This window comes from Danio aesculapii, chromosome 1 (genome assembly GCF_903798145.1).
Source record: "Danio aesculapii chromosome 1, fDanAes4.1, whole genome shotgun sequence".
Classification (NCBI taxonomy): domain Eukaryota; kingdom Metazoa; phylum Chordata; class Actinopteri; order Cypriniformes; family Danionidae; genus Danio; species Danio aesculapii.
The window spans coordinates 34861681-34874302 of NC_079435.1; the positions used below are offsets into that span (position 1 = coordinate 34861681).

Below are 12622 nucleotides of genomic sequence, written 5' to 3' on the forward strand. Positions count from 1 at the left end.
AGAACCCCCGTCACACTGGAACAGCCAATCAGCTTCTTTACACTCGACAACACAATATGACGCTCCTACAACGCATTCCTCAGACCCTTGTCAACAAACGCCACAACGGGCACGATATGCCTTTAAATTCCGCACAATAAATGATCTTGGATGGCTATATAACATTATGGTTGAGAGTTTGTTATGAGACTTCATTGACCTATTTGGTCTAGGAAATTTCAATTTACGCACTACGTAGCATTTCCTTGTGTTTACATTTATTAGTGTCCGGCTGATTTGATTTTTAAGTTCGCTGATATGCTCGCATTCCTGGTGCTTTTAATATATTAATACATACAAGTGATATTTCTAAATAATATGGAGGTTGACATTTCATGTCGAGGTGCTGCAGATGAAAATGACGGCGGAAACGAGTCGCTATGTCGGTATGATTTAGTAGAAACACAAAGCGTCATTAGAAAGAAATAAAATAACAGTCGGAAAATATCGTTATGAACACTTTTATCCAGTAGGGGGCACTGGTGGCTCAAAATGCAAAACTATGAAGCCATCAAAATCCTCCAGAGAAACTTAATAATAAAACAATACAAATATCAGTATATCGAGAACTTGTGTCTAACGCAAGTCCATTAATTTCTAATAATTTGGTACATAATTCTTATCAACAGGTTATTTTTATCTAGTAATCAGAACTGACTCGCGGACAGAAAAATAACAACTATCACGTGACAAAACCGTTAGCTAAGTGTTGCTTCAACTTTTATGAGAGCAATAATTAAAATAGGACATTTTTAAAATAAATATTGTTTTTACATCGAAAACATGCCGAAGAGAGATAAATTATAATGTAAATTATTACAAAAACAGAAACAGATTCATCCGACCAATTAGAGACAACCTCATGGCCGCTAAGCCACGCCCTATTGAGGTCGCCTTACTTTTTCAAGCGCTTTCTTTCTACTCGCTCTATTTTGTTAATAGTCGGACCATTCAACCAGGAGAATAACCATTGCTAAGTTAGTTAATTACTGCTAAGGATATATATTGATGTTTTACGGTTTAAAAAAAAAACGTTCTTTATACAAAAGATTGAGCACAATCCGGTGTTAGTCAGTTCAGGTTGCTTTTGTTTGCTCAGAAGAGTAGATATTGTACGAGTCTGAAATGAAGCTTTTCTAGTGATATTCGAGAATATAACATAGTAAACTCCATAAGTAGAGGGCCGGGTCATTGTCTTATGTCAAATTAGATAATAATTGCTAACAATGGCTGGAACAGTAAGTCTAGAGTTAGACCCCATCTTTCTGAAGGGACTGGGGTATCTTCACTCCAAGAGCAAAGACTCAGCAGAGGAAACTCAAGGCCCTGCTAGATGAGTCTTTAGCCAGAGGCAGTGACTCCATCTATAGGACTTCAATTAAGGTGATCAAATCAAGAAGGTATTTTATGTTTGGTTTTAATTGTTATATATATATTTTAAATTATTTAACTCGTTATACATTGAATAGGAAGCTGAAGTGAGCAAGTGTCATTGCCCAAAAATGACCAAACAAGACTCCAAATCCTCCTCAAGTTCCTCAGCATCATCATCCATAACCAGCAGCAGCAGTAAATCAAGCACCTCAGAGAAGTCCAAGAAAGAGAGTGAGAAAAGAACTTGGAAAAAGTCAGTTTGCACTAACATTTGTTTATGATTGTAAATGTGACATGACTGGAAAATCTCAGCATAATTCACTTTGAATGTTTCTATGATTTGCAGATTAGGGTTGATCCTGGAGAAGGAGTGGAGCCGCCTAAGAACCTCGTTTAGAGAAGCAGGATAGTCATTCCTCTCCGATTGCTTTTCAAACCAAGGACATTCCCATCCCAGATTTCACAGATATTGATGAAACAACGCAGATGACTTTGCCATGGAAATGGGTCTTGCTTGTGTGGTTTGTCGGTGAGTGATGTAGAAAAATGCTAATTCTGGTGGAGTTATGTTTTGTTTTACTTCGAATAAGTAACTATTTATAGTGGGGATGTGAGTGTTTAAAAAGTTAGAAAAAACATAAAAATATTGATTAAGTTGTTTACTAACAGGGATTAATTTACTCATGAAAATTCATATTAATTTATTTTTCCAATATTCATCAGTGTCTTCCGATGTTTATCAGAAGAAAGAAACTTCAACTAAAGGTTTAGAGCAAGTGAAGTACGAGTAAATGATCTTATTTTTTTGTCACAGCAGAGATCTATTTTTATTTTGTTTATTTTGGAAATTTGTGAGTGGTAGATAAACTTTTTAAGTTTTTTTTGTGTCATTACACTAATGTTGTTGATGTCCTCTGTTTCTCAAATTTATTTCGGGCCGTTTTAATGTGAAATGTATCCATATTTCTCTCCTCTCAGACAAATGACTGTCACTTCTGGCAATCAACTTGTAGAGTGTCAAGAATGTCATAATCTTTATCATCAAGAGTGCCACAAACCTCAGGTTACTGACAAGGACGTGAATGACCCGCGGCTGGTGTGGTACTGTGCTCGGTGCACCAGGCAAATGAAAGAATGGTGAGAAGTTATGACATGAATTTTATGTACATCACTTTGAAATATGCAATATTAACTGTTATGTGTTTTTAATTTCTCAGGCCCAAAAGACTCAGAAACCACCACAAAAGCCAGCTCCTGCTTTGGCAACAACTGTACCTTTGTTGAAAGATCCACTAGTCAAGAAAGCCGAACTAAAGCCAAAACCTGAAACGACAGGTTCATTCCAGGCCTTTAAGAGAACAGAGGTCAAGGTAAGTGTATTCACAGCTGCATAACAATATTACTTCTTTTCAATGATCTGATCATAAGTGGGTCAGCAGAAGTGCTCTGTCATTTTCACCTGGTATTAACATGTGTAATAATGCGTCTCTTATGACTATTTGTGTTCAGACCTAATCTAGATCCATTCTTTTGTATGCTCTACACATTGTTCATTTTAAAGGCACTTTCTTTTAATTTAAATTCCTAGTCTTTGATTAAAATGTAATTTAGTATTACTAGTCATATTACTAGTAGTATCTACAGTACACTGTAGATTTAGTTGACTAAAACAGTTTCGTTAAATCAAATCTAATAAATTATGCACATCTGAAATTTGTAAGCTCATTATATACTCCCGGAGAACACACTTATAAACATGAACAATATTAAGGTTTGAACAAAAAATATTTTGGTGTCACCTTGGCCCTGTGCAATGGCAATCAGAAACAAGTTCAAGTCTATTCATGTCTAAACCCCAAGTCTACACAAATTTGCATTTTTTTAAAACTTATTTTTATTATAGAATAAAGAAAATTGCGCAAAGTACAATACAGTGCAAGTTTTTTTTTTTTTTTGCATATTAGTCCATCAATTCTAACTACCTTGATGGTTGTAAATATATGTAGAAAACGAAAAACATCCTTAGGACATATAAAAAGGAAAAAGATGATTAATAAAAAGGGATAAGATAAAGAAAGTGGAGAAAGAAAAAGTGACCATGATCATAACAGTATGGCTCGTTATTAAAGTATTAAAAGTATGACATATCTTTAGGAAAAATAGCATTTGTCTCAATGGGGTATATGCACACAGATTTTTAAATTTCAGTCAGCCAGCCCCAGGGCTTCTGGTGAATTGTCATCCCATCCCATTAAGATCTGATTTCTTAAAAAAAAAACAACAATCATCACTGCTTGGCTGAGATACGATTTAAAGTGGGTATCAGACCAAACAAGAAGCACTGTATTAAATTCTATTTTCCTGTGCCATGTCTTAAAAATATATGCAAATGTATTTTCAATGAGGTTTTTGTGCTAGCCTGCTGCTAATGACGGCACCTGCGTTTAAACAGTCTTTCGTTTCTTTTTTTTACGCTTTAACAATCAGATGAATACTGAAGTCTTATACTGATTATATTTGAATTAAGTTACATCGATGCTGTTAAAGAAACCTTATGAAATTGAAAATAGTCATATTAAGCTTTCTTCTTTGTTCATCATTGGCTAAAAAACACTAGCTCTGCATTATTGTTCCATTTCATACAGTTCCCCACACTTTTGAATCCACAAATGTACATTTTAAAACAACAGTACATTTTAGTTCACTTTTCATCATATGTCTTATGGTAAATATCATTGTAGTTACTTAGCGTGACTGTATTGTAAGACTTGCAAGTACACGATTTAATAAGAGTTGCACCAGTGCAAACTGTTGACGTTAAAGCTTCTTTTTTTCTTATAATACATCACTTTTATTTTTTTTAAACTTTTTTTTTTTCTGTGCAGAGCATCGGCAGCATCAGGAAACTCATCCAGCAGCAGTAGCAGCAGCTCGTCTTGCCTCCGGTCTTACTGGATGGGCCGCCTTCACCAAGGCAACTTCAAATGTAGGACCTTCCAGCACCAAGTTGAGCGCCAGTCAGCCAGGTAACAGTAAAACATCCCCAGCTGCCTCAGGCTCCAAACCTGTGGGTCTCTCTGCTCTGGCCAATGTTAAACCAGCTCTGGCCACTAAACCTTCGGGTGGAAGCAGTGCCGGAAGTGGCAATGGAAACAACGGTTCTGGTACGGTACCCTTAAAAGCACCTCCTCCGCTCACTCTTGGTAAACAGGTGTTAAGCCGCTCAGCGAGTGAGATAGTTTGGGGAAAATGACTGTGACTGCTCATTGTCACCTGGAGCGGCACCTTCTAGTAGCCTGGGTGGCAATGGTGGGTCAGGAGGCAATGGAGGGGGCAACGGGGGCAATAGTGCTGGGAGTAGCAGCAGCAGTGGCAACAACAATGGAGCAAAAACCTCTGCTGATGGCAAGGCCCCACTTCCCAAGAGTCTCAGCTCAATGCTATGAAACGACTGCAGATGGTGAAGAAGAAAGCAGCACAGAAAAAACTGAAGAAATGAGGAGGAATCGAGCAGAATGTCATGATAAAGAGCACGTCAATCCTGTTTTCAGATCGCATACTTGAATTTGAATGTTACTGGTCCATTTTAAAGCGCTTTGGTTTGGAGATGTGCGTCTTCCCTCTAAACCTGGCACATTACTGAAAAGAAGCTGCTCCTTTTAACGACGTGTTTAATAAATAACACCTTTAAAAAAAAAAGAAATTCTTGTTTGTTTTTTTTATTTCAATACAGGTCAGAGATTAAATTGCGCTTTTAACATCCAACTAAAAATACAGCTTTATTTTAATAAAGCTAGCCAATAAAATAACATTTTAATAAAAATTTCGTTGTCAGGATGTGTGTTTGCTAGGGTAGGTAGTACAATGTGTTGCTGTTAGAGTCAGAGGCTCAACAACACTTAGCATCGTAATGCCTGTAGTAAGCCCACACCCTCCCCTGACGTGGAAGATACAGACAAACAGCCATTTTTTTCGGTTTTTTTTTTTTTTTTGGAGCAAGGATAATATTTGTAGTTTCGTATAATTACTGCTGTACCGCCAAAGTCACATGAAATTTAGGTCTTAATTTTGACCATGTCTACGCCCATGTAAAGCTACCTAAATCACTTTTAACAAAACTCGATTTATATCTCAATTTGCCAATATGGTTTAATTTTCATCCCTACAGTAACATTTGTTTAAAGCTTCTCTTGTGTATTTATAGCACATGTGGTGAGGACACTGACCTGGTCTTTTGCGCTGGACCAACTGGACTATTTGTAAAAAAAAAAAACATGTATGAGTCTGAAATTTCGTTAATTATGTTCTTAAAAAAGTCTTTAAATTTGACTTTGTGTAACCTGCAGAAACCCTGGGATAGTTTTGCAAATAATTTGATTTCTTTTCTGAAGTTCAAACAGTTCTTAGATTTCATAAAATATATTAACTTGTGGTTGCAACAACATTAATAACAAAATTTTCATTTTGGGTGAACTAACCCTTTATTTTTTATTGAATTGGGTGTTTAAATGTTTAATTATTTCGTTGCACAATAGAAGTATTATACATTTGACCATAATTAACAGAACACACCCACTATATCATCATAATATAAACATGAGATGGTGTTTTAACCTGTACTGATGACAGCTCACAAACAAACAAGGACATTTTAAAAGATGGTTTTAAATATTTTATTCACAATATAGTTTTTTTCATATATTAGTATTATTATATTTACATAAAATAGTTTTTTTCTGATTAACAAGTTGATCATTGTATAAATTTAAGCAAACACTGTTGGTAGCATCATTTGTAGTGCAAAAGGGTTGTGCGTGATTGGCCTTCATTAAGCAATTAACTTCATATTTTTTTATGAACATGAATCACTTTTAAATATTGCATGTAAAAAATAGCTTTAGGCGTATGACATCTTTCAAGGTAGTTTGCTGGAACATAGCCTTTTGGTCCATTAGATTCAGCGAGCCACCAGTCTTTGTTTCCGCCGAGATCTGAAAACTGAAGGATACGAACGTGCTGGTACTCCTGAAGTGTGAGCTCTTGTTCACAGCGAGCCTTGAATGCATAAACGGCATAGAACTGTGGAGAAAAGAACAGTTAAATCATCTCTCGTTGTTATCCACTCTTTATATCACCAGTCCTGAAAAAAACACTAAAATACAACTTTTAAACATCAGATATCATTTGTGTTTTAACTTCACTGACACAAAACCTCGTAGTGTACAGAAGAAAAAAATCAAAAGTAGCCTAATTGGGTTGTCGTTCTAAGATCTTTCTAAGACAAAGCAGCAGATGGCGCCGTCTGACCAAATTTGGAGCTGTTTGTCAACCATTTATCTTTTAAATCATACTACTATTATATTAGTCATTATACTTCTATATGATTATCATCAAATCGTATATAAGGTTTCCAGCCTCTAAAACAATTATTTTTTCTAAATATATATAGAATGTTTCACCCCCTTATGTATACAGTATGTTTCTGTTTCAGGTAAATTCTGTTTCACTCTACTTGCCTGTACATCTGTCAGAAAGCTACTTGACATTAGGCAAATACAAAACAAAAAAAAAAACACTAAAATCCTTCTGTGATATTGGTTTAATTTTACATTGCATTCCTCATTTTGTTCAGGAAACGATATAGAAACTGATTTATAAAATGTTCGAGACAAAAAGGATTTAGCTTTTTGCCTCTGTTGCAATATTGGTGTATCAGGTGTGGAAATATAAATGTAAATAATTGATAATATTTTAAGAGATTTTTTTTTTCTTTTTATTATTTAATATCAACAATGAAACAATTTGCAATTTGTGTTTTTGTTTCATGGACGGTAGGTTACTGGTTTATTCAAAATCAAAGGTTTGTTCAAAATGGATGATTCATTTAGAAATGAAGCAATAACTAATGGATCATTAATTCATTAAATTCAAATTCATTAATTTTTTTCGGCTTAGTCCCTTTATTAATCTGGGGTCACCACAGCGGAATTAACCGCCAATTTATCCAGCATTTGTTTTACGCAGCGGATGCCCTTCCAGCCGCAACCCATTACCGGGAAACCCATACACACTCATTCACACATACATACACTATAGACAATTTAGCTTACCCAGTTCACCTGTACCGCATATCTTTGGACTGTGGGGGAAAACGGAGCACCCGGAGGAAACCCACGCAAACGCATGGAGAACATGCAAACTCCACACAGAAATGCCAACTGACCCAGCGGGGTTCGAACCAGATATTGAATGTCAGGGAAATTTATTTATTTATTTATTTATTTATTTATTGTTCTAGTTATGGAATAAGGGATTTTTGTTTGCTTCTATAAATTATCCATAAAAAAGCTCAATTTATGCAGTAAGCAGATTGTTCAGGTTAACTAAGTCTAACATGCCAGGATAATATCAATCTTAAAAGCTTTGGCACCAAGGTGCTCATGGAGACCAGAGTTTGATTCCCGGCTTGAGGTCCTTTGCCGAACCTTCCTCTCTCTTTGCTTCCAATAATTTCCTGTCAATTGTCTACACTGTTCTATCATTAAAGGTTAAAGCCCCTAAAAATATTTATTTAAAAAATGTAAAGACAGAAAAGCTAAATGTAAAATTCATAAAACTACTGAGTTATCAAATATGGCAGTGAAATCAATTCACAACCACTCAAACAAAGTACCTCAGTTCCAAATCTGAATAAATATTTTATTCATTGTTGTTCTCAGAGTGGCTATACGATCACATAAAATTATATTTATGCTAACCATTTTAATACTGTTATTAATTTAATTTGTTATGTTATTATTAATATATAAGCGCAACAGCAGCCCATTTTCCATTCATTGGAGGTCATTAAAATTTAGCCTTTTAGTCAGTGAAAGTCATGGAATTTATTTGTGTCATGTGTCTTACATGTTGGTCATCTGAGGTGTCCAGCTCGTCCTGTGGTCCAGACTGAGGAGACACACTGTCTGAAGTGCTAAGCTCCTCATGCGGTGCTTCTGCTGGCCGACACAAACAGACGCAGATTGTCAAAGTCATCCGGCCTCTCCGTCACCTCCCGTTGGGGGTTATAAACCTTCAGGAATGAGGAATACACATATCCCTGCACACCTAAACACACACAAAAAGAAATGTCATTATAAGCAGCAGCAGGAGTCTGGATCACCTAATAGGAGCAAAAGAATGGCGGCTTTGTGAGACTGTAAAAGTGAATGTGATCTTCGACAGATCAGTTTCATTCCTCGAACACACTGACTGTGGGATCTCTGATTACAATTTTCACATTCTTCTTTAACGATACAATTGAAAGATCAGTTTTGTGACAGTGCTGATAAAATTTTCTGAAAAAAATAATTTTTGAGTAAAGAGTCATTTCAAGGGCTTTAGTGACTTTCAGTTGGTTTATTCTCCATTGTAGGCTTATAATGGTTCAAATTTTCTTTTTCTTTTCAGATTAATTGCTGAACCTTTGCATCGATACAGTATTATCATCTGTGAATGATAACAATACTTCATAATGTATTGCTTAATTGTATTATTTATTGTTTTTTAGATATAAAAACAAAAGTCTTGTCGCCTATCCAAGTTTTAGGAACAGAAAATAATAACTTGACTTCTAGTTGATCATTTGGTATCAGAAGTGGCTTATATGAAAGACAAAGGCCTCTAGATTATGCTTATTTAACCAAAATAAAATATGATCATGCCTTGATTTTTAATTAGGACAGTAAGGTCTGACTTTTGCGTAGACAAAAGTCTTGTCACTTAACAGAAAAAAATGTACAGCATAGAATATAAATTCATGGTGCAGTGGAAAAAGAATGAATATTGTGTATGACCCCCATGAGCTTGGAGGACTGCATCCATACATCTCTGCAATGACTCAAATAACTTATTAATAAAGTCATCTGGAATGGCAAAGAAAGCGTTCTTGCAGGACTCCCAGATTTTATCAAGATTCTTTGGATTCATCTTCAATACCTCCTGCTTCATTTTACTGCAGACATGCTCAATAATGTTCATTCTGGTGACTGGGCTGGCCAATCCTGGAGCACCTTGGCCTTGTTTGCTTGCAGGAACTATGATGTGGAGGCTGAAGTATGAAAAGGAGCGCTATCCTGCTGAAGAATTTGCCCTCTCCTGTGGTTTGTAATGTAATGGGCAGCACAAATGTCTTGATACTTCAGGCTGTTAATGTTGCCATCCACTTTGCAGATCTCTTGCACACACCTATATTGAATGTAACCCCAAACCATGATTTTTCCTTCACCAAACTTGACTGATTTTCTGAAAATCTTGAGTCCATGCGGGGTCCAGTCTTCTGCAGTATTTGTAATGATTGGGATGCAGTTCAACAGATATTCATCAGGAAAATCTATTTCTCAAATTCTGCCAATTTTCCAAATGATCAACTAGAAGTTATTTGTTGCTCTTACAACTGGGGATGACGACAATACTTTTATCAGGTCATGTATGTATATGTTCAGAGAAATTATTTTTTAAAGTACAGTAGGTAATACTTTACAATAAAACCTCTTCAGTAAATCTTAATGAATTTAAATCACCGTGAGAAAAAGGCAGATTACTACAGTTACAATGTTAATGTTAGTTAAAACATATACAACTGCATTTTATTAGTTATTTACTCCATTTAATAAAATGAAATAAATTATGACTACATTTTAACATGTTTATTATGAGGCATTAACTAAGAAAATAACAATCTAAGATTGATAAAAATTTGACCTAAATGTTAACTATTGGAACCTTAATGCACAATGTTAACATACAATAGCCCTATAAATAGTCACAGAATTTTCAAGCAATATTTCAGCATAGTATAAGCCAGATAAGCGTGAGAAAATATTATTGTTTAAACTATTAAGCTTAACAATGAAGTCTCCAATAATATGGTGCTGTTATATGAACACCACTGATTAACAATCTGAATATTTTAAGAAGCACTCTAAAAGTTGAAATAATAAATAATTTTACTTTTGTGTTTTGAAGTGTCCACAATATCAATATGTGCATGTTTATGATCGGGATATATTGAGTTGTTGAATAGCAGTATATGTCTGCTCCGTTGACCTCTAACCTCTACTGTAGATGATAACAGACAAAAGTCACTTGACACTGCAAGTATAATGGCGGTTCTGTTGGGAAGCAACAGCTCTCTGTGGAGCTGGTGAGAGCTAGTTCATGTAGCCTATGTGACTAAGGCTTAAAACCTTACGGGATTTCATTACTCTCTGCTGTAAGGTTATGGTGTGCTACAGCTATCAATAGATGCATCTAAAGTTTACACTTATTAATGCTTTAATATGTCTCCTGGAAAATGTCACCTGGTTTATAGGTTGTGGTTTAATAGTGTAAATAAGGGAAAATTTCAAAAGAAATTGCCACATTTGTAATAAAGTAACATTTGTATTAATGTGTTTGATGCAACATAAATGTATAAAATTTTGGATCATCCTGATCAAAAATGATTGAAAGACTAAAAACTCAAAGGACCTGAGCTATGTTATGAACAAACACTGATTCAGTAATTTTGGTAAATTTAACTTCATTCAGGTTTAATGTTGTATTTTAATAGGCTATTTCAAGCTTTACAAACTAACATTAATATGTACTACAAATAAATATTAGTTCAGAACAGTATATATAAAAATGGCATTAACCTTGATTCATAAATGCTGTATTGTACAAACTAACACTTCTAAAGAATCATGTAACCCTGCTGAAAACAACTGCTGGCAATTTAGCTTTGCTAGATAAAAACATCCATCCATCCATCCATCCATCCATCCATCCACACATCACCACCATCCATCCACCATCCATCTTCTATTGTTTTCTTATAATTAAATGTAAATATTTTTGTTGTTTTGTTTGATGTTTAGATGAATATGTACATTTGTGCTGTGACATTTCCTTGTAATAACAAAAACATAAAATGAAACTGAAATTACAGTGGTGAAAAGACTTCCACAGCCAGTGGGTACTTTCCCAAACATTCTTCAAAGCATCTTTTATGATTACTTTAAAAAGAATAATGATGATAGAACTTTCATTTATGAATGAACTTGTGAAAAAGAAAAATTCTGCTGCTTGTTCAAACTACTTATTTATAATGGGCTGAATCAACACAAATCTAGAGTTTTGGAAGATTTCATTTATGTTCAATCCACTTAAATCTGTAAAAACAATGAAGTTAACTTAATCGATTTGTGTTGGGACAACATAAAGGATTTGTGTGGAACCCAGCATTATTTTTCAGCGTACAGTGATGACGCTTCTACTTATAAAAGTCTAACAAACCCAAACAGACTCACCCCCAGTGTGCACTAGCCAGCGGCTGTTGCTGCCCATCGGGTCTCTGTCCTCCAGCAGAGCCACCAGCTCTCCCTCTAGCAGGCTGATGTCTTTTTCCTGACAGGCATTACAGTTTCGCTTGAGTTGGTAGAGTTGATTCACAGGATACTCTTCCAGGAGCCGAGCCCTCTGTTCTTCGGTTTGTCTGAGGATCTCTGGAGCCTGAACAGAACTTTATTTTCAGACTTTGAAGTTTATTTGAGTTTACTTGTATTTACCATTTGGCTCTCCTACCATTTTCTTTTCTCGTTTCTCAAAGCTCACTTTGCGCTCCATCAGCTTTTGGGAATTTTCTTTGAAGAATCCAAGGTTGCTCAGCTCTTCCATAATAGAATTTGGACTTCATTGAAGTTTGACAAGGGAACCTAAGATGGAACAAGCAATACTATGGTAAATGTAGAGTTAGGTGCAAAACCTCTAAGTGTCTTCTGAAATGTTGTTCTAAAATGAGCATCCTATGTTTGTGTTCAGTTATTTCACTTAAAAGGCAATGCAAAGAACATATATTTGCCATAAAAGTGGATTTACTGAACATTCACACAGGAGCTAGAGAAAAATGTCCACTTTAGGAGAAAATTTCAGACAGCATTTAGAGGTTTTGCATCTGAACTCTTCATATGTTATATTTAAACATGAGTGAATCAGATCAGTTGTTCTCGCAGGCCAGAGCTCCTCTGAAACTATTCAAATGATGTAATGTATTTGGTCTAACATAATCTAAAACACTCAAATTAATAACATTCATTTACACTAAGCTAAAAAAAATGACAACATTATGCTTTTGAGTCTATTTGTTTTATTAAAACTCAAGTCTCACAGGTAATGGAGGAAAGAACAT

At 35.3% G+C, this 12622-nt stretch overlaps 1 protein-coding gene and 1 pseudogene across 1 annotated transcript; one reads left to right on the plus strand and one right to left on the minus strand.

Annotated features, from left to right (window-relative positions):
* The first annotated feature begins 1265 nt into the window (after nucleotides 1–1265).
* On the plus strand, nucleotides 1266–4941 carry LOC130245952 (integrator complex subunit 12-like; annotated as a pseudogene).
* Nucleotides 4942–8395: 3454 nt separating this feature from the next.
* Nucleotides 8396–12135, minus strand: LOC130221083 (rho guanine nucleotide exchange factor 38-like). The gene is made up of 3 exons (XM_056453403.1): nucleotides 12019–12135; nucleotides 11745–11946; nucleotides 8396–8520 (listed from the first exon to the last, which is right to left on the minus strand). Exons 1-3 carry the CDS (start codon nucleotides 12109–12111, stop codon nucleotides 8396–8398), a joined length of 420 nt encoding a protein of 139 aa, XP_056309378.1. The 5' UTR covers nucleotides 12112–12135.
* Nucleotides 12136–12622: the final 487 nt, after the last annotated feature.